The following is a 22506-nucleotide window of genomic DNA, read 5'->3' as shown; positions in this document are numbered from 1 at the left end:
GTTCCCATTTCCTGCTGTCTCATGTCCCCAGCCTATACAATATTTTTTTTCTGCAGACCCTTCAAAAGTCTGACCAAATCCTTGTTTCACTTGCATTATAAAGTACTGAGGATGCCATCTCTCCCCAATCCCAGGTCCTAAACTCTAAGACAGTAGCGCAAACTAATGCTGCCAGATTCAGTAAAAAAAATTTTGATTCAATTCAGCCTATTGAATTGGTTTTTCAATTCGATTTTCCTGCCCAGTTGGGTGATTTTTTTCAAAACTCCTGATGGGTTTTACAGCTTTTTCACCCCCTTTGGCTTCTCCTAACCACACTGGCGCTGTGGTGTAAATAAAATAAAGAAACAAAAAGGACTTTTCCTCTCTCTGTTAAATCCTAGCTCACATTTGCAGTCCAACACCAGCTCTGGCAGGCTACACATTTCAAATCTGACATATTATAATCACAAAACAAAAAATAAAATTAATTTTTCTACCTTTTGTTGTCTGGTTATATTTCAAATCTTGTTGGCCCAAGGCTCTGGTTTTCTTCTGATAACTTGCTTGCCAGGGTCTCCTTCTTTCTTCTTTCTGCATGCTAACCATCCATCTGCCAACTCTGTCCTCCCTTTCCATTTCCCTTCCCTCCCCAGGAAGTCTGGTATCTTTCCTTTTTTTCATCTCCCTCCACAGATCCACCTTTTCTTAACTACCCTTTCATCCGGCACCTCTCCCTCCTTCCCCACCACCCCAGAGCCCACCATCTCTCCCTTTCTTTTCCAAATTACCCTCCTATCCAGTATCTCTATCCCTCCTCCACACCATCCCTTGTGTCCAATTTCTCTCCCTTTCTGTTCCTTCCCTCCCTAAATCCCATGGTCCATCATCTCTCTCCCTCTCCTCTATTTTCAGACCCATTATTTCTTCCCCCGCCCAAAGTTTGACATATGCACGTCTCTTTGAACACCCCCTTCCCTCCGTGTACTTCTAAACCAGGGTCCCCCCCAAAGGCCTGTCCCCCCTTAAAGGTCTGCCTGTCCCCCCTTGTAGGCCTGTCCCCCCTTTGAAGGCCTGCCTGCCTGTCCCCCCCCTTGAAGGCCTGCCCCCCTTGAAGGCCTGCACCCCCCGAAGGCCTGTCCCCCCCTTGAAGGCCTGCACCCCCTTGAAGGTCTGCACCCCCCCCGAAGGCCTGCACCCCCCCTTGAAGGCCTGTCCCACCCCCTTGTAGGCCTGTCCCCCCCTTGAAGGCCTGTCCCCCCCTTGAAGGCCTGCACCCCCTTGAAGGTCTGCACCCCCCGAAGGCCTGCACCCCCCCGAAGGCCTGTCCCTCCCCCTTGTAGACCTGTCCCCCCTTGAAGGCCTGCCTGCCCCCCCTTGAAGGCATGTCCCTCCCCCTTGAAGGCCTGCACCCCTTGAAGGTCTGCACACCCTCCCGAAGGCCTGTCCCCCCCTTGAAGGCCTGTCCCCCCTTGAAGGCCTGCCTGCCTGCCTGTCACCCCCCTTGAAAGCCTGCCTGCCCGCCCCAACCTGAAGGCCTGATGCCCCGCCCCACCCCGAAGGACCGCTCGCCCCCCTGGCCTCCCCGCACCACCTATGAAGCAGCCGCAGCAGGATCGCGACGTCAGCGATCCCTGCGCTGCTTAGGCGCTGCTTCCTGCGCCGCGATCCCGCCCCTCCTCTGACGTCAGAGGAGGGGCGGGACCGCGGCGCAGGAAGCAGCGCCCAAGCAGCTCAGGGATTGCTGACGTCGCGATCCTGCTGCGGGCTGCTTCACAGGTGGTGCAGGAAGGTCAGTGGGGCGAGCGGTCCTTCGGGGGTGGGGGGGACTGAACGGCAATGCCGGGAGCACCCCCTCAGGGCTGGCACCCGGGGCGGACCGCCCCTCCCGCCCCCCCCCTTGGTACGCCACTGCTGCCGATCTTCCACGTTGGATTCTTTGGTGGACCGCTTGCCTTGTTGTTTTGTTACAAATTAACATACATGGAGTGGAACGTACCAGAGGAGTTACAGATTTGGTTGTTTATATATACATATGGGTTAAAGTTGGACGACATAGAGTGAGGCAGTTGAGAGGAGTTGCAAACTTGGTTATTAATATAGACTTATGTTTCGGATATTATTACTGCTTAACAATGCATTTGAACACTTTTATATACATTAGGAAAGGGTTCAGAGTTAAAATCCTAAGCAAGTAGGTGGGAAGGGAAGGAAGGGGGTTTTTGTTCAGAGATGTTTGGGGCTTGCATAGAACCAAAACTACACTGGCACTGATATGATAATCTTTGTTGTTTGTTTTGAATTTTAAAATAAAAGAAAAATGAAATACAAGTGGAAATAAAGAAGTGAATAAGAAAACAGGTAAATGAATGGGGGTGTGTGTGGGCGGGGCAGGGCTATGGGCGAGGCAGGCCGGGGGGGGGGGGGCCCAGTGTACTTGTGTGCCTAGGGGCCCTCGAAGAATTAATCCTGCCCTGCCCTGATATGTTGAGTGTGTGTGTGTGTGGGGGGGGGGGGGGAGGAATGTACAAAAGGAGAAAAAATTCCTAGGGAGGCAGAAATTTAGGAGTCCTTTTGCTAAGGCATGCTATTGAAATGCCACGCAGTCCATTATATTTCTAGTAAAAGGATTTCTAAGGCTTAAGGCACCAGATTCCAGCTATGTTTTTGAATGAACTAGAAGCTAAAAGAAAAACCCAGGAAGAAACTGATAGGCCAAAACAATTAAAAGACTTACACATTCAGATACTGATTTCATTTAATAGAACTCAACGACTTCAAAGAAAACCACCATGCCCATGAGAAACCAGTTTATCCTAATTTGTTCCAGATGTTTTTCATTTTCTGCAGTGTCTGTCAAAATATGAAGTGTGCAATTAACTGTATGTTATTGTATGACTCTTTCTCTTTTCAGCCTCTACAGCTGGACTGTGACCTCTGTGCCATTGTTTCAAATTCTGGTCAGATGAGTGGTCAGCGGGTGGGGAATGAGATTGACCAATCCTCCTGTGTTTGGCGAATGAACAATGCTCCCACCAAGAGCTTTGAGGAAGACGTGGGACGGAGGACTACCATTAGGGTTGTCTCCCATACCAGTGTGCCGCTCCTGCTTAAGGACCCAGACTACTTTTTCAAAGAAACCAACAGTACCCTCTTTGTGATCTGGGGCCCTTTCCGAAATATGCGGACTGATGGCAATGGCATTATATACAACATGTTGAGGAAAGCAGCTGACAGATATACCGATGCAAAAATCTATGTGACAACAGAAAAGAGGATGAGTTATTGTGATGGAGTTTTTAAGAAGGAAACAGGAAAAGATCGGTAAGTTTTACCTGACAAGAATTTGCTTCCAATTCAAATAGAAAAGTTTTCTTACATACTTGGAGGACTATCTTCAGAACAGATCATACTAGATAAGAATTTTTATTCACCATTTTACTATACCAAGTTTTTGAAGTTAAGACTTTAAGATAATACTGTATCTAAATTAAAGCAAGTATATTTCTTTACAAGCTGCCTAGACAGAAATGCCAAGATATGCAGAGGGTTTTGGGGGAGGGTCAATTAAACACAAGAGTCCTGTCTGGTTTACGTCCTTGAGGTTTAAAAGTATAGCACTTGTAGTCCAGCTACCCTGATTTTCCCTTTTGATTTTGCTAATGGACTGCCTTGTTATAATCTTTTTTTTTTCCAAGTCTTCTGTGACCCACTAATGATTCTCATCATGAGCTATTTAAAATTCAATGAACTGTCAGCTATTGAACAAACTAAAATCTCCTTTGCTTTTTACTCCACTTCTACTGACACCAATTCTTTTCTCCATCTAGCTTTTGGTCATAGGGTGTTCCACCATTTTCTCCATTGATGAAACTGTAATTTCTAAAGTTCTTGCCATATAAAGCATTCTAACTCGTTATGCAACATACCTGCGCTTCTGGTGGTGGTGGTGGTGGTGGTGGTGGGGGGGGGGTTGTCATATTTCTCCCTCTGCAGAGCAAATTGCCTGGGGGCATCCAACTGAACAAGGCCCCTGTGGCTCTTTCCAAATGTCCTTATCTCATCACATCCACTTCCTTAAAGGCATATGGTTTGCTGGCATTAGGACTGTAAAACAAAATTTGGTACAACCCAATCCTGTGCTTTTAAGAAAATGGATGCAATAGGACAGTGTTTCTGAACTTCTTCAAGCCAAGTACCCCTTAAGCCTAACAAATAGCAACCGAGTACCCCCGCCCAAGCTCCACCCCAGACCCACCCAAGCTCTGCTCTGAACCTGCTCAGGCCCCACCCCATAATAATAGTACTAAGTGTAACGCAATTTCTTTCATTCATTTTTCATAGACACACAATATAATCTTATTAGTAACCACAAAATTAAAAAAAACACAAAGCACACTGTACACACAGAAAATGTTATAATTTATATTTGGGGGGGAGGGGGGTTCACAGAGGTCAAGGCAGATGACTTTAAAATATGCAATTAATAACAAATATAGAAAAATAGACAAACATAGAGCAAAATATAGCCTGTAGATATAAATTCACAAAACTGACACATTTTGATCACTAAATTGAAAATAAAATTATTTTTCCTACCTTTGTTGTCTGGTGATTTCATGAGTCTCGGGTTGCATTTCCAATATTTCTTTCTTTCTGCCTTCTACACACTTCCTCTCCTCCGGACCCTATTCCCTTTCCCAACCAACATCGCTCTCTCTCTCTCTGTCCCTCCATGAGTCCAACATTTCTTCCTAATCTAATCTAATCTAGTCTTCAGTTTATATATCGGGTCATCTCTCGTCAGAGCTCGACTCGGTTTACAAGAAGTCAAGAGACTAGAATATACATAAAATAAGGAGAAATAAAAGATAATAAAAATTAGTTTAGTCTATCATAGAAGGCAGTCTTGCAATGTTAACAATTAGTAGGTTCTGCAGGTAAGCTAATTAGATATTGTGAGAATAGCAGGGTTTTTAAGGTTTTCCAAAATAATTGCAATTGGTCTATCCTTCTAATAACACCAGGAAGTCCATTCCAAATCTCTACCAACTTGAAAACATTGTCTCCCTCTTTCTCTCTCACTGTCCATCTGTCTTGAGAGATCCAGGCATCTCTCCCACCTCCTCTACTGCCACATCCAACATTTCTCCTTCTCTCATCCCCCAGATCATGTGTAGCATTTTTTACCACTGCCCACCAGCCCAATTTCTCCTTCTATTACTATGTCCAACAATTCTCCCCCTTGCATCCCCTTCAATCTTCCCTTTCCACCACCATATCCAACATTTCTCCCTCTCATCCTTCTATTCCCTATGCATCTCTACCTCACTCCTCTCTCTCTATGCCCAATTTTCCTTTCTTCCTTTCTCCATGTGCACCATCTCTCACTCATACATTCATGCACATCAGTTCTCCCTTTCTATTCCCTCCCTCCTATGTCTCAAGTTAGTGCCCCCTGAAACCGATCCGTCCACGGAAGCTGCAGGCACCTCCGGGAATTCCTGCCTGCCCCCGCTGAAGCTGAAGCAGCCGCCACCGAGGATGCCTCCCTGTCTGCCTGCTTGCTGCACTACCCCCCACCCCCAAAGCCGACCCTGCCACCAAGCCGAGCCAACATGCTCCATCCTCCCCACCCAGCATCAACGCAGGGATGGGCCATGATGGCGCATGCAGTGACTCACATGCTGCACGCGGCCAGCTCACAAGCCTTCCCCCGACATCAATTCTGACATCACAAAGAAGGTTCTGGGCCAGCCACGTAAGTGTGCATGCATGTACTCATGCGCACATCTCCCATGCTATCGTGTCCAAAAAACATCTTATTGGAATGATTCAGAAGCCTGGTAAACATTGAACTTTAAAAAATGTAGAACATGTTTGTGTTCTCTAAAAACCAACGCGCTTAGCAATGTTTAAATTTGTGAAGGATAGAGTGAGAGGAGTGTATCACTTTTACAGCACTGCTGCAAAAAAGCAGTGCTGTTAAACTTAGGAAAAGCTAAGAAACCTTTACTGCCCAGTAAAAGCATGTCAGAATACTGCAGACTTGTTTCAAAAGAAAGATAAAATATAGAGTATGCGAACGCTCCCGTCTTGCATTGCGTAACTCAACATAAAACGTCAAACGTCCAACATCTCTTCTTTTTATAAAACAAATATGAAAACCTCAGTGCATACGATAACAAGATCAAACATACTAAAGCCTCAAGGCATGTGATATCACCAGTCCATAGTTTATGTACCAGTTCTTAAAATGTGTTGTGCACGGATGCCCCCAAATACAAAAAAACGGAGAAAGAAAACAATATATGAAATGCCAACGTGCTATGTGAGTGTGACTGCCAGAACATAAAAGCCAAGACTCGGGAACTGAGTTGTTTGCATATTTATATTTGATTTTATTTCATTGCTATGATATATACGCAAGTCTGCAATGTGCTTTCTTTTAACCCAATATGTTTTTATCTTGAAAGTCAATTGATTTTATTTTCTTGTTATGTTTTATTTTATATTTTTATTGTTTCATTTTTTAGAGTCAAATTGTGTATTCACACGTAGTAAAACATCGTCCTTTTGTGTAAAAGACTCGAGTTCTCAGGTTGGCCTTGTATTTTTCTTATGTTTTTCTTTGTTTGTTTCATTGGGTTTTTAAAATTCTTGTTTTTAGTGCATGGCTTTTGGGTTTTTTTAAAAAACTTTATTTAGTTTATAATGCCAACAAAAAGTGCAATACAATTTATATACAAATAATGATAATCAACCAAGCACTTATAATCAATCAGTATCTATACAAAAGATAAAAATTCCCTTCCCCATCCATCATTACCTTCAGGAATAATACCAAAATAAAAGATATACCCCCTCCTGCTTCCACCCCCCCCGGATGTGTGGGTGAAAACCAACAGAAAATAAAGATAAAAATAAAGGACAACTATAGCAAATCTACAAAAGACGTCAGTGGACCCCATATTGAAACATACCACTAAGGTTACTTCAATTTCCACATATAAAAAATAGTGAGGAAAAGGACTTCAGCAATGAGCAAGGAACCCAGAGCTCAACCCTGTGAAACCCTAAAACAGCCGTCACTGATCCTGAAAAAACTCCAAAGTGCTATAATGCTTGAACATTTATTTTTTATACACTTTTGAAAATTATATTGTACAGTTTTCAATCTCCCAATAGCCATTCAGTGTGCCATAAATTTGTAAAGTCAATGTGCAATACATTTGCAAAATTGCAATGATGGTAATACTGACTAGAGTAATAATAGTGTCCAGAGCAAACAGACTTAGCTGTAAGTAAACTGCTGTGAAAAATCCAGCACTGCTATTCAGATAGAAACCGGAGTTCAAACCAAATGGATTGCCAGAGAAACTGCCTCTTTTTCAGGAATCCCGACAAGGATACATCTGGGGCTGCTTCAGAGATCTGACAATAAGAGTCACAAAAGATTAACAAAAGATTGCATCAACATTTTAGTAAATAAAGAGAATAAGAAATGTTTCCTTACCAGTATCTTCAGCCATGCAGGCTTCAAAAATGGCAGCTCGGCGTTTCCCCAAGAGTCATCCATACTTAGTAGCTTCTAATCTCAGGAGAACTTACCTCAGAGAAGAATCATGTCAGCGTATCGAAAAATAATTGAGGAAACACTTTGCATATAGATAATAAGCCCAATACATAAAGAAGCATTAACAAACATTAAAAATATTGAAAAGTATTGAAGAACACACCCCTACCCTCAAAAATCCAAAATGAAAAAACTTATTATAAAAAAGGCTTGCATTCAGTAGAGAAATTAAGTCCATCTGGCTTAACTGTATGCAATTTATACTTTAAGATCACCTCCATCATGAGAGGGCTCCACATCAGTGGTATACCAAGGGGGGAGGGTGCGGTCCACTCCTGGTGCACGCTCTAAGGGTTGCACAGCCAGCACATTGGGTTTGGAACTTCCTGCCTTACTCTGCCACTGCTGCTTTCCTGAACCAGCAGCAGTGGCAGTAAACTTTAAATTCAGTCATTGTGGGACCTTCCTGCACCTCCCCCTAGCTGCTGTTCCACCCCTCCAACGTCACTTCCTTGTTACAGAGCAGAACCGGCAGCTGCAGGGAGGTACAGCAAGTCTTACAATGACTGCATTTAAGTTTACTGCTGCTGCTGCTGATTTGAGAAGCATACATCAGCGGTGGGGAGGTGAGGTGGTAGGATACTGGAGTGGATAGCATTGGGGTGGAGGGAAAGAGAAGGGAGCAGAATACTGGTATGGAAGGGTGGTGGAGGGAGAGAAAGGGGGCAGATGCTGATGGAAGTGGGGTGAAGGAAGAGAAAAGGGGCAGATGCTGATGGAAAAGGGGTGGATGGAGAGAAAGGGCAGACATTGCATGTTAGTGGGGAGGGGAGAGGGTGAACCTATGCTGGATGGAAGTGGGGATGGGAGAGAGAAGGGAGCAGATGCTGGATGGAAGTAGGGAGGAGAGAGAGAAAGAGGGGAGCGGATATAGAAAGGAAGTGGGGAGGAGACATTAAATGGAAGAGAGAGGGGGCAGATGCTGGATGGAAGTAGACAGAGAGGAGAAGATGCTGGATGGAAGGGATAGAGAAAGAGGGCACATGAACACCTTAACACTTCACCCTTCACTCTTCAAACCCACTGCCTCTCTCTTCTTCTTATCCTCTACCCTCTTCTCCACTGTAAAGATCCTACACTTTCTTCCTCTCCTTTGGTCATCCCCTCTCTCCCTGCGTGCACTCACCCATGTCACAGCAGCAGGCGCTCCCTCACCTGTACCTTCCTCCTCCTTCTTTTGCTTTCCGCTAGGGACATCAACCCCAATCCTGGTCCTCCCAACCAACTCCCATCCTACTGTTAAGGTCTACCTTACTTCTACAGACCAACCTGCAATACTACCAACCTTATTTCTATTCCTCTCCTCCCCCCATCCTCCCTGCACTCTCTTGTGCCTTATGGAATGCCCACTCTGTTCCCAACAAGCTTGCCTACATGCATGACCTCTTCATCTCTCGATCTCTCCACTTGCTTGCACTAACAGAGAACTGGATCTGTCCTGATGACTGTACCTCAGCTGCTGCCCTGTGTCATGGAGGCTACCTTTTCTCCCACACGCCTCACCTGGCTGGTCAAGGACGAGGCATGGGGCTACTACTCTCATCTTCTTGCAGGTTTCAACCCCTTTTCCCACTACCATCTCAATGCTCTTCCTCCTTTGAAGTCCATTCCATCTGTCTTTTTGCTCCCCTACCTCTCCAAGTAGCAGTCATCTACCGACCCCCCCAATACATCCCACTCTTCCTTCCTCACCAACTTTGACTCCTGGCTTTCCTCCTTCCTCAAGCCCTCATCCCCTTCTCTCATCCTCTGTGACTTCAATATCCATGTCAATGACCCCTCTGACTCCTTTGTCCTTAAGTTCCTTGCCCTAACATCCTCATACAATCTCCTGCTGTGCTCCACCACCCGTACACACCAGAAAGGACATTGCCTAGACCTAATTCTTTCCTCCAACCGCTCAACCACCCTTCCCCAATCTGACCATCACCTGTTAACATTCACTATTCATTACCCTACCCCCCAGATCCTGCATTCATCACCAACACATTCAGGAACTTTCAGACTATTGACCCCAGAACCCTCTCCACTGCTGTCTCATCACTCTCCTCAACTACTATATCACACAAGATTGTCAATTAAGCTGTCCTCTCTTATAATACCAGTCTCTCCTCTGCTCTAGATACCCTTGCTGCACCAATCTCATGCCCTGTTAGGCGTGCCAAACCCCAACCTTGGCTCACCCCCCGCATCCACTATCTGCATTCATGTGCCCGTTACGCTGAACGTCTCTGGCTTAAATCCCCTGCACTCGCCAACTTCATACACTTCACATTCATTGTGATATCATTCCAGTCTGCCCTCTCGCTGGCCAAATAAGAATATTATATCCACTTAACCACTTCTCTTAGCTCCAATCCTCATCTTCTCTTTATCACACTAAACTCCCTACTCAATGCCCCCTTGCTGCCTATCCCTCCTTCAATTTTCTCCCCAGAGTTCTTCTACAGTAAGATTCAGAAGATTCACCTTGAACTCTCTACTAGGCTGCTTCCCCCTCCCCTCCCTCCATCTGCCCCTTCTACTAACGTCCCCTCAACACCTGCCACCTTCTCCTCTTTCTGTGAGATCACTGAGGAGGAAGCCACACATCTTCTTTTATCCTCCAAACCCACTACCTGCTCCTCCAATCTGATTTCCACTCACCTACTCTGTGCTGTCTCACCCTCTGTCATCCCTCCTATCTGTCACATCCTTAACTTATTGCTCTGACTGCAACTATCCCTGATGCCTTCAAATATGCCGTTATCACACCTCTCCTCAAGAAACCCTCACTGGACCCCATGTGTCCCTCCAACTATAACCCCATCTCCCTCCTCCCCTTATCCAAATTACTTGTTATTCACTGCTGTTCCTTGGACTTCCTCTTATCCCATGCAGTTATGGATCCTTTCCAGTCATGCTTTTGACTACCACATTCCACGGAAACTGCTCTTATTAAATTTTCAATGACCTGTTCTTGGCCAGATCCAAAGGCCTCTACTCTATCCTCATTCTTCTCAATCTGTCTGCTGTCTTTGATACAGTTGATCATCGCCAACTCCTTGATACGCTGGGATTCCAGGGTTCTGCCCTCTCCTGGTTTTCTTCCTATCTCTCCCATCTCTCCCGGGTATCACCACTCATCTTCAGTGTATGCAATGGTGATTCCTCCTCCATAGCCTTCCCACTATTGATTTGTGTATGTCAAGGCTCTGTCCTAGGACCACTCCTTTTCTTAATCTACACTTGCTCACTTGGAGTGCTGATCTCCTTCCACGGCTTCCAGTATCACCTCTATGCTGACAACTCCCAGATCTACCTCTCTGTGCCAAATATCTCTACTGAAACCCAGACCAGAGTCTCAGCCTGCCTGTTCGACAAAGATGTCTCACCGCCAACTAAAATTGAATATGGCTAAAACAGAACTGCTCATCTTCCTGCCTAAACTCACCTCTCCACTTCCCTCATTCTCCATTTCTGTGGACAATACTCTCATCCTTCCTGTTTGTGTGCTTGTAATCTTGGGGTCATCTTTGACTCCTCTCTCTCCTTCACTGTCCAGATACAACATATCGCTAAAACCTGCCGCTTCTTTCTCTATAATATTACCAAAATCCGTCCCTTTCTCTCTGAGCATACTACCATAACACTTATCCATGTCCTCATCATCTCACACTTAGACTACTGCAACTCGCTACTCTGAGGCCTTCCGCTTAGCCATCTCACTCCCCTCCAATCCGTCCAGAATTCGACTGCACGAGTTATATTCTGAGAGAGCCGCTATATTCATGTTACCCCTCTCCTAAAGTCGCTTCATTGGCATCCCATCCGTTTCAGACTACAATTCAAACTCCTCTTACTGACCTACAAATGCACTCGCTCAGCTGCTCCTCACTATCTCTCTTCACTTATCTCCCCCTATGATCCCCCCTCCCCCCCACGAGCTCCACTCAGTTGGTAAGTCCCTCCTATCTGTGCCCTTCTCTTCAACTTTCAACTCCAGACTCCGTCCCTTCTGCCTTGCTGTGCCGTATGCTTGGAACAAGGTGCCTGAATCCCTACAGCGGGCTCTATCCATGGCAATGTTCAAGACCCAGTTAAAAGCCCACCTCTTTGAGAGTGCTTTCAACTCCTTATTCCTTTCACCTTGGGTTCTGCATCTCCAACCCTTTATGCCATGTCTGTCTGCCCAAGTTAGATTTCAAGCTCTTCTGAGCAGGGACTGTCTATAAATGTCAAAATGTACAGCGCTGCATATGTCTTTCAGCACTATATAAGTGATAAGTAGTAGCAGTAGTACATGATGGAAGGAGGGAATAAATAAAAAAGGGCACATGCTGGATGGGAGGACGAGGATAGAGTTAGTGAAATACTGGAGGGGGTGAGAGAAAGAGATGGCAAGCTGTAGGTAGACACAGTGAAAAAGGAAATTGAGGACTGGATAGTAAGAATTTAATCTAGACAGTTGCAGAAAATAAATTGAGAAGGAAGAAGAGGGAAGGAAGGAAAGGGAGAGGAGAGAGTGAAATGTCAGATGACGGGGTGGGGTGTGTAGAAGGACAAGAAGGAAAGGAAAAGAGAGAGTGAAATGCCAGACCATGGGGGAGAGGAGAGAGATGCCAGAACATTGGAGGAGGGGAGGGAAAGGAAGAAAATGGATATCAGACCAATGGGGTGGAGGGAGAGATGAAAGGGGGAGGCTGACAGTTTCTGGATGGGGCACAGAAGGAGAGAAGATACTATATAGAAGGGGCAAAGAGAGGATAGACAGTGGATGGAAGGAAAAGAGTGATGAGAAGATAAGGAAAGCAGAAACCAGAGAAGACAAAGGAAGAAAAAAAGTTCTATTTATTTTTTTTGCTTTAGGATAAAGTAGTATTGTAGCTATGTTGATAAATATTTATAAATAGAAGATGGAAATAAGGTGATCTTTTTATTGGACTAATTGTAATACATTTTTGACTAATTTAGAGACCAAAACCCCCTTCCGCAGGTAATGACATGATACCGTAACAGCAGTATACTTTACTGATCTGAGAAAAGAGGATTTGGTCTCTGAAAATTAATTGAAAAATGTATTAGTCCAATAAAATGGTACTATCTTATTTTCCATTTTTGTTTTATTTTTCTTCCCTTTTGACCCTCTCTTATGAAGCCATATCAGTCTTTTTTATCGCCAGCTGTGGTGATATTAGTTCCAATGCTCATAGGAATTCTATGAGCACCGGAGCTTTTAATGACACAGCTGGCAATAAAAAGGCCTAATGCAGCTTGATAAAAGGGGGGGGGGGTTATGAAGCTACATTAGTCTTTTTTATCGCCAGCCATAGCGGTAAAAGCTATGGTGCTCATAGAATTCATATGAGTATTGGAGCTTTTACTGTCGTGGCCTGCAATAAAAAACCCTAACACAGCTTCATAAAAAGGGGGGAAGGGGGTTATTTGTTAATTTGTAAAGTGATGATTGCAAATGAGTAAATTGATGTTGAAAATCACAAGAAACTATCGGTGCTGTTATCTTCTGTGTAGTAATGCAATGACAGTGCTCTGTTTTTTTTTTTCAAATTTACATCTGCTATCATTATATTTTGCACAATATTAGGGGACATGCATCATTGTTTCTGTTTCTATAGTGTTGCATTGTATGCAGAGTCCAGCTTCTTGGTGGTTCAGTTTATGTTTTGTCTACATATTTCTATTTTACCCCCCTTCTTACAAAACCGGAGTGCGTTTTTTAGCGTCAGCCATGGTGATAACAGCTGCGTTGCTCATAGGAATTCTTTGAGCATAGGAGCTGTTACTGCCGTGACTGGTGCCAAAAACTGTACTACGGATTTGTAAAAAAAAAAAAAAAAAAAGGGGGGGGGGGTAATTTGTGATTACATATTCCATACTGGGCAAATGTGTTTTCTGTGTTCTGGGTGTACAAAAGTTCTTTGTTAGCATTGACTGTGCAGGATCAATCTGTACTAGTCTGGCTTGTTTAATATTACAATGGGTGTATTGATGTTCTACTGCTCACTGCAGTATGTAAGATGCTGCCTTTTCCTAGGTATACCCTTGTGTAGTGTGTGGATTGTTATTAAAAATCATGTTTTTCATATAGATAAGGGGGGTGTCAAAAATGATGGGCCCCAGGTGTCACATATGCTAGGTACGCCTCTGCTCCACATGTTCCAATATCCATAGTAGCAAATGAGTAAATTGATGTTGAAAATCACAAGAAACTATCGGTGCTGTTATCTTCTGTGTAGTAATGCAATGACAGTGCTCTATCATGTAGGTTTTAAAAAGTAAACATTAGAACATGGCCATTAATACAGAACATGGAAAGAGGCCATTTTACTGCTGCTGTGAAAAATGGCCTTAGCACGCAGGCAAAGGTGAGCTAAAGCCATTTTTTTTTTGCCACAGCTTTGTGAAAGGGCCTCAATGTTCACAGTACTGGTGACAAGGCGTTTATATTTAAATGCCGGCAGGCCAGCTGAGTCTCAGGCCCAAACTATGTTGTAACAGTTCTGCAGAAACTAAAACGCTGATGGATAGATAGAGCCAAAAGGCATTCATTAAAGACGCGATATTTCCAGTCGTTTGATTGAAATGATGTGCATTTATGTACAGACGAGGATGCCGTCGTATCCTAAGAAACCATCGGTGCCAATTAGGGGCGAAAACTGCAACCTATATGGTCTAGGCTTCATTTTCTTTCCGCCTGAAATTAATTCATTGGTGCTGAGTTGTTAGTGCTCTTCTGGAGAACTATTTCATCATCGTTTGCTTTGTACTTTTTTAGTGCCTGTTGTTACGAGAAGCAACACTGTGATTTATCTTTATCTGGAACTGCATAAACATTTTGGAGAAAAAGTTAGCTTTTTTTCCCCCCCTAGAGGTTTTACATTTGGATAGGAGGACAGTAACTCTACCACAGTGAAATGTTTGATGAAACAGTGAACATTTTCGTACTTACTGTTCCAGGGTAAAGTATTTTATGCAGATCCTATTAGAATAATGAATGACTCCCGTGTTGAAGAGAACAATCACTGGGCAGCATAAGTTATTTTAATGAGTACATTTTAAGCCAAGCCTTTGTCATCGCTTCCATCTTCTAATTACCATATCAGAAAGTAATTCCACATTGCCTCATAATATGTAGTATGGTAGAGTTGATACAAATATACGAGAGCATACCTTTCATTTAGGACTGCATGCATCTGCTCTGTTTTCTTTTATTTTAGGTCAGGGATAAACAAGCCTGGCACTCAAGTGGCACAGACTAGCTCCTTTCTGCTTTTCTGTTTTGGACACATTAATGAGATCAATGTGCACAAACTGAATCTGAATAAAGTTAATTTGGATAAGCCTGCATCTCCCACAACACAGCATAATAGCAATACGACTATTCATGGCAGGCACACTAGTATTCCCTTTTATTTTTAAATAGGTCTATTATATTTTAAATTACTATGACTTTGTAACTTATTGAATTTTGAATTGTTAATGCTTTTTAGGAATGAATTTATGTGTTTGCTCTAAGCTGCTTTGAGCAATTCTTTGGAGCTAATAAGATAGGATGAAATGTAATATATAAAAAGCACTGTTAGAATGTTACTGTATTTACATTCCAGGATTTTTGAATCAAAAACGATCATAGAACAATTTTTACAAATACATAGAGGGGCATTTTCAATAGAAAGTCTAAGTCCAACTTTGGATGGTTCCTGCAAGTCAGGGAGTGGCTTAAGGCTCTGAAGGGCTTGTTTGGTTTCCAATGGGTGTTTTGATGTTCTACTGCTCACTGCAGTATGTAAGATGCTGCCTTTTCCTAGGTACACCCTTGGTGTGCGATGTGTGGATTGTTACTAAAAATCATGTTTTTCATATAGATGAGGGGGAGGGTATCACTAATGATGGGCTTGGGGTGTCACATATGCTGGGTACGCCACTGATCCATATGTTCCAATATCCATACTAGCAAATCAGTAAATTGATGTTGAAGATCATGATGAGAAACCATCGGTGCTGTTATCTTCTGTGTAGTAATGTCATGATTGGCATGGAATGCTGCTGCTATTTGGGTTTTTGCCATGTATCTGTGACTTTTGGACTGGCGTCCGTGAAGATGGGATACTGGGCTAGATGGACCATTAGTCTGGTTCAGGAAGGCTATTCTTATGCTCTTATGAGTGAGGATTGCAGCTACTGGAGATCCCTATTGACTAGGAGGCAGAGACCAAGGAGGGTTAAAAGAGGACAGCTGAGAGGAGGTTAGGTGAAACAAGAACAGTGAGCAAATTGGAAACATTGTGCCATCTTTTTATTATATTTTATTCTAGTGTCTTATTTGTATTGCCTTGTTGCTACACATTTTTGTTCCGCAGAAAACGCAGGAGATGCTACCTTCACGAGATGTTCAATCTCGTTTATTGATTAAAAGGACTCGACATGATCATGTTTTGACCCCCAAACGGGCCTGCCTCAGGAGTCTGAATGTATAACGAGACAATGTTTGTGTCGATGCTCAGTCTTCGGTTCTTAAGTCTGTGTTCCAAACTGAATAGTCGGGACAATAAATGTGTTGAAGTAGAAAGCATCGCAGGCAGCAACGGTGGAGCATTATTGACTGCCGTTCCTTTCTGCTTCAACACATTTATTGTCCCAATTATTCAGTTTGGAACACAGACTTAAGAACCGAAGACTGAGCATCGACACAAGCATTGTCTCGTAATACATTCAGACTCCTGAGGCAGGCCCGTTTGGGGCCAAAACATGATCATGTCGAGTCCTTTTAATCAATAAACGAGATTGAACACCAATCAGTCACCTTCATTGTTTTTCTTCTGCTTACACATTTTTGTTCACCTAGAGAATGCCCAATAAATGGTTATTTTGTATATAAATCCCTGTTGGCCTCCACGGTTGTTTTTCAGGTGTGGCAGCTTGTGCCTGCCTAGAGAATTTTAACCCGGCTGCTAATGACCCTTTTACTTTTTCTTTGGGCATGGGGAGAAAATGGTGTTGAAGGTGGTAAGCTGTTAGCCATAGACAACCCCCAAAAAACAAAAATCTGCCTTGTAGTGACCTCAGAAGTCACCGCCATCCCCACCAACTGGAGGACTGGTTAAAGGTGTCAGGTCAAAAGCGCGCCGGGACAAAGGCGCGCGCAGACAATTGAGCGCAGCGTGGAGGCGCGCGCCGCAGAAAATTACTGTTTTTACGGCTCTGACGGGGGGCGTGGGGGGAATCCCCCCCTTTACTTAATAGAGATTGCGCCGCATTGTGGGGGCATTGTGGGGGGTCTGGGGGGTTGTAACCTCCCACATTTTACTGAAAACTTCACTTTTTCCCTGTTTTAGGGAAAAAGTTAAGTTTACAGTAAAATGTGGAGGCTTACAACCCCCCAAACCACCCACAACGCCGGCGCAATCTCTATTAAGTAAACTGGGGGGGCTCCCCAACAAAACCCCCCGTTGGAGCCCCTAAAAACTGTAATTTTCTTCGGCGCACACCTCCGTCTTGCGCTCAGTTGTCGGCGCGCGCCTTTGTCTTTCGTGGGGTTGTCTATGAACCCTGGTTAAATTAGTCCATATAGAGAGAAAGATAAAACTAGGCTTATCTTGCCCAAATTGAGTCAGCTAGTTGCCCTATCAGTTACTCTGCATTAATGCAGAAAAATCTCAATAATGTATAACTCTTCGGTTATTGAACCAGCTAATGTTAAGCTGGAAGCTCAGCTGCATTTTCAGCATGAATTCCTACAGGAAAAGAAAACATGTTGCAGAATCTCAGGCCTTTCCTTTTAGGACCTTTTGCCAAGTCTCAGAGCAGTTAAATTGCCTTTGTTCTTCTTCACTTCCATATGATCACTCTGTTCTATGTGATGGTGCCAGATGGTGTGGCCCATTAGGCTGGGTGAAAACTGTTTTATCATTCGAAGCAGAATAAAGGATCATTCTGCTCACTTACTTCCGAGTCCAGATTTGCAATTGGGGTGGGCTTTCACCCTGCTATTTTCTTTTCAACTCTGCTGTCACTGAGCATTTATTACATTGACCACATTTGAGCTTTTTATTGTAATGTTGTCACTTACTGCTCACAAATTATATCCAGTAAAGAGTCAGGCTGACATTTTCAGACAGCTAGAATCATCACAGTTTCTGCCGGCGATTAATTTGAAATTTCTGTTGTAGCTCAATTATGTACACCCTGATGTAAAACATGAAATGAATTATGAAATAAGGAAATAGAGCTATGCTAGATCTGTGGTAGTTGTCGCTCCATCCTTTACACGTGTAATACCAATTCATAATGCATAATACATGTAGAAACCACACTGAAATATCATGGCCTACAGCAGTTTTATAATATAACTATATAATCAAGTTTAACTGGTGAGAAGCACTAAACTCGATGGAACAATGGATGACTGAATTTAGACTGAAGCTCAATTCAGAAAAAACAAAATTCTTCATAGCTTCGCCACACCCACTAGATACTACAACTCCACTACGCATCAACAATCTTAGTTACCCCATTCAACCCACTCTAAAGGTTCTGGGCGTAACGCTGGACCAGGGCCTAACCATGAAAACCATCTGATATATGGTTAGTTTATAGCAAAGAATGAAGGAAAGAATCTCAGAATTGCCACTCCAAGGATCATAAGATTATCATCCATATAAGGAATTGTGGCGTGGGTATCTTTCATTGATCCAAAACCTTTACTTTGTTAAGTGACCTACTTTGTCACTAATAGGTAATTTAAATAAATTTTACTACTCATTCATTTAATTTTTAAATATTTTTGTTATTTTTGTTATTCTACTCATTCATGTAATTTTAAATATTTTTGTTATTTTTGTTATTAATTTCTTCTTATCTAGTGTGCAAAATAGCATTATTTAAAAATTGTGCAAATAGTATTTCACATGTGCAAATGTTGCAAATATGACAACCTGAAAGCTAGTGCTAAATCCCGTATAAAAATAACCCTGAGGAAGCTGCCCTTCGGCGGCGAAACGGGTTCCCGTAGGATCCGATACACGGGACTAGCAGCGAGAATACTTTGTGTTGCTGCACGATAATCTAACATCAAGTTGAAAGATAAGTGCTGGATTGTAGCCTTTATTGATGTTACGTATAAGTTGCTTATAAGCTATATTGCTCAGTTTACACAGCCATATTTGCCACATTTGCACATGTGAAATGCTATTTGCACAATTTTTAAATAATGCTATTTTGCACACTAGATAAGAAGAAATTAATAACAAAAATATTTAAAATTAAATGAATGAGTAGTAAAATTTATTTAAATTACCTATTAGCAACAAAGTAGGTCACTTAACAAAGTGAAGGTTTTGGATCAATGAAAGATCCCCACGCCACAATTCCTTATATGGATGATAATCTTATGATCCTTGGAGTAGCAATTCTGAAATTCTTTCCGTCATTCTTTGCTATAAACTAACCATCTATCAGATGGTTTTTTTCTCAGCTGATTAACCTTTTTGCGAATCTTGTTCTTTGTGGTTAATCTTTCTCATTTTTTCGTGTTATTTTTGCCTAACCGTGAAAGACCAGGTAGACTCTGGTCAAAAAAGTTTTTTTTTTACTCTCTGGAAGCTTCGATCCATTAGAGCATATTTTGACGCACCATCATTTACAATCCTGGTACAATCCCTCATACTGAGCCAACTGGATTACTGCAACATCGCCTATCTGGAAATTTCCCAGAAGAATATGTGGCGATTACAACTGGTGCAGAAAGCAGCAGTCAGGCTGATCTTCGGGTTGAAGAAGTTCGATCACATAACTCCCTCCTACTGACTCCTGCATTGGTTGCCAATGGAGGCACGTGTGAGGTTTAAGTTCGGCTGCTTTTGCTTCAAGGTTCTATTCGGTCTAGCCCCCAAATACATAATTGACCTATTCTCCTTTTCAACCAATAGACATAAAAGAAGCTCAAACTTGAATTTTGTTTCCCCCCCCCCTCCGGTTAGAGGATGCAAATTCAAAATTCATCACCAACATCTCTCTTATCAAGCAGCATTATGGGGCAACGATCTGAAACAACTACTTACGCTTGCCAATACATATAGGGAATTTAGGAGAAAACTGAAAACATATCTGTTCCTAAAGTACATAGGAAACTGATTCGCACAATCTCTCTCTCAATACCAGATCTCTAAACAATAGATATTAACTATGTCAATTCTATTCAATTTGTAACATTTTTTATAATCATTGTAAACCACATAGAACTTCACGGTCCTGCGGTATATAAACCTTTATTATTATTATTAACTTAGGACATCATGCGCCAATCATTGCAAAATAATGTCAAGACATTTTATTCCTCACATACGAGGGGCTGCTGAAAAGTTCTCAGCCCAACCAAGAAGAGAATGAAGTGGAGCCATGAAACTTACAAGTTATTCCACACTTTTTTTCTTGACACTTTTCGTTTCAATGATATAAAATGAAATGAAGTGTCAAAAAAAAAGTGTGGAATAACTTGTAAGTTTCATGGCTCCACTTCATTATCTTCTGCTTCATTTTTTCAATCAAGTTCCTTATATTCAACTTGATGTATTTTATCTGTTCTATGCATTACTTCTTTCCCTGCCATGCCGGTATTTTCTGCATTATATTGTAAATGCTTTCTGTCTTTATCTGTTTTTAAGTCCATTATTCTAATTTGTATTTTATCTGTATCCCATGTATTAGCTCACCTTGTTGTGAACCGCCTAGAACTTTTTTGGTATGGCAGTATATAAGAATAAAATTATTATTATTATTGGGTTGAGAACTTTTCAGTGGCCCCTCATATTGTGATGTTATAATGCCTCATTCCACCAATTCCTAAGAGCCAACGTCATTGGTGATGTCACAATGACCTGGTTTCCCTATACTTGTGCCCATTTGCTAGACACATTGAAATGTAAAGTGTCAAGAAAAGAGTGGAATAACTTGTAAGTTTCATGGCTCCACATCATTCCCTTCTTGGTTGAGCTGAGAACTTTTCTATGGTCCCTCATACTGTCATATAAAGCTGGATTAATAGCTAAGGCACCTTTAATGCCGTTATTTTTATATGGTTACTCCTGGATGAGACATTTTAAGTACCTTGAGTCAAATCTCCATTTAGCATAGGTAGGCATTGGGCTGAGCATCCTTTATGGAATAGTGCTTGGCATGGATTCCCATGCACAACATTCAACACAAAGAATTACATCCGCTGAAACCTGGTGTAAATCCTGGTGCACAATTTGGGTGCGTAACCCTGGTATTCTGTATCACTGCACCTAAATTTTGGGAATGTCCATTATGCATCCATACCCCTCCCATGGCCCCATCCCTTTGGAGTTGCATGTGAGACAATTTAGGTGCACTGTTATAGAATAGTGTGCAGGCAGATCCACCTGCGAATCCTAAATAGTGCCAATTAACATCAATAATTGATCGTTAATGGCTTGTTAACTACAGTAATTAGTTTGCATTTGGGCAACCTTTTATACTGTAGAACCCAGGAGTTATATATATAAATAAAAACTGAATTACATCTGCTTGCCTCTGTATCTCTTTACTTATCTATAGGGGGTGTGTGTGTGTGTATATACACACACACACACACACGGATCCATTTCGATTCAAATTTTTAACACAATTAATCTTGTGATTAAAGGATCGCAGGGGATAATTGTTGCTGGTGTTGCTAAGTATTTCATAGCCAGTCTAGCAATGAACATATGTGACTTCTGATGCACCTTCCACCACTGAAGTGGGCATAAGTCTTGATTTAACTGAGCTACAGCAATATAATAGTCAACGGAGTTGTTGCCAGATGTTGGTTGCAGTCATGGATCATTGTCAGAATCTGATTAATACGCTATATATAAGCAAACCTTCTTGGTTGGTGGTTCTGTGGATGTTTCAGTTCCAGCATCTGTCTCACCACGTGACACTAGACTCTGTAGCTCCTTCCAGACTTTACCTCGCTATTTCTTTGGCATAACTTGAAAAGTCTAAAGCAGGGATCCAGTGCACTTGCCATGTTCAGCCAAGGACCTTAGAACAGTGGTTCCCAACCCTGTCCTGGAGGAACACCAGGCCAATTGGGTTTTCAGGCTAGCCCTAATGAATATGCATGAAGCAAATTTGCAAGCCTATCACTTCCATCATATGCAAATCTCTCTCATGCATATTCATTAGGGCTAGCCTGAAAACCCGATTGGCCTGGTGTTCCTCCAGGACAGGGTTGGGAATCACTGCCTTAGAACAGTATTAAATGATTCATTGAAGTGAACCACATATGCTGGATCATCAATGAACACCACCACAGCATGACCAAAGGTGACATTTGGTTGGCAGTATCACCAAGCATGAGATATATCGCTTTCCACCCAACCACTCTATTATATATTTGTAGAGTCTGAGAATAGTTTGCATCACATGAAGTTTATCCCACTCAGAAGCCATTAACAAGCTGAACATGTGTTAATGCTGACAGTGAGTCAAAGTTGCTATCACTGCTTCTTTGGTCTGAACCAGTCTTCATATCTAGAGCAGAATTCCATCTCAGGGACACATTCTGAATAAGCATTTCAGTCTTCGTATTAAGTTTTCACCATTGCTTCTGCAGCTCCACTTGATTTGCAGGGCTGTGTTTGAAGCGGCTAACAATTTTTTTAACATTTTACCAAGATAGCCTCTTTGTCTACCTCACCCATTGTTTTGCTAGCAGGCAACTGAAACATAGAAACATGATGGCAGATAAAGGCCAAATGGCCCATCTAGTCTGCCCATCCGCAGTAACCATTATCTCTTCCTCTCTCTAAGAGATTCCCACGTGCCTAGCCCAGTCTTTTTCTTGAATTCAGACACAATCTCCGTCTCCACCACCTCTTCCGGGA

The 22506-nt window shown here is 42.6% G+C and overlaps 1 protein-coding gene across 4 annotated transcripts in view; it reads left to right on the top strand.

The window, feature by feature from the left end:
* ST6GALNAC3 (ST6 N-acetylgalactosaminide alpha-2,6-sialyltransferase 3) overlaps nucleotides 1–22506 on the top strand; it is a 475429-nt gene that overhangs the window by 248892 nt on the left and 204031 nt on the right. For all 4 annotated transcript variants that reach the window (XM_033917256.1, XM_033917257.1, XM_033917259.1 and 1 more), the window contains one exon: nucleotides 2894–3303. In XM_033917256.1, the coding sequence (XP_033773147.1) occupies nucleotides 2894–3303 (410 nt within the window). The remainder of the gene's footprint in view (nucleotides 1–2893; nucleotides 3304–22506) is intronic.

This window comes from Geotrypetes seraphini, chromosome 12 (genome assembly GCF_902459505.1).
Source record: "Geotrypetes seraphini chromosome 12, aGeoSer1.1, whole genome shotgun sequence".
NCBI lineage: Eukaryota > Metazoa > Chordata > Amphibia > Gymnophiona > Dermophiidae > Geotrypetes > Geotrypetes seraphini.
The sequence above is the reverse complement of the archived record's forward strand: the minus strand, read 5'-3'. Positions and strand labels throughout refer to the sequence as shown.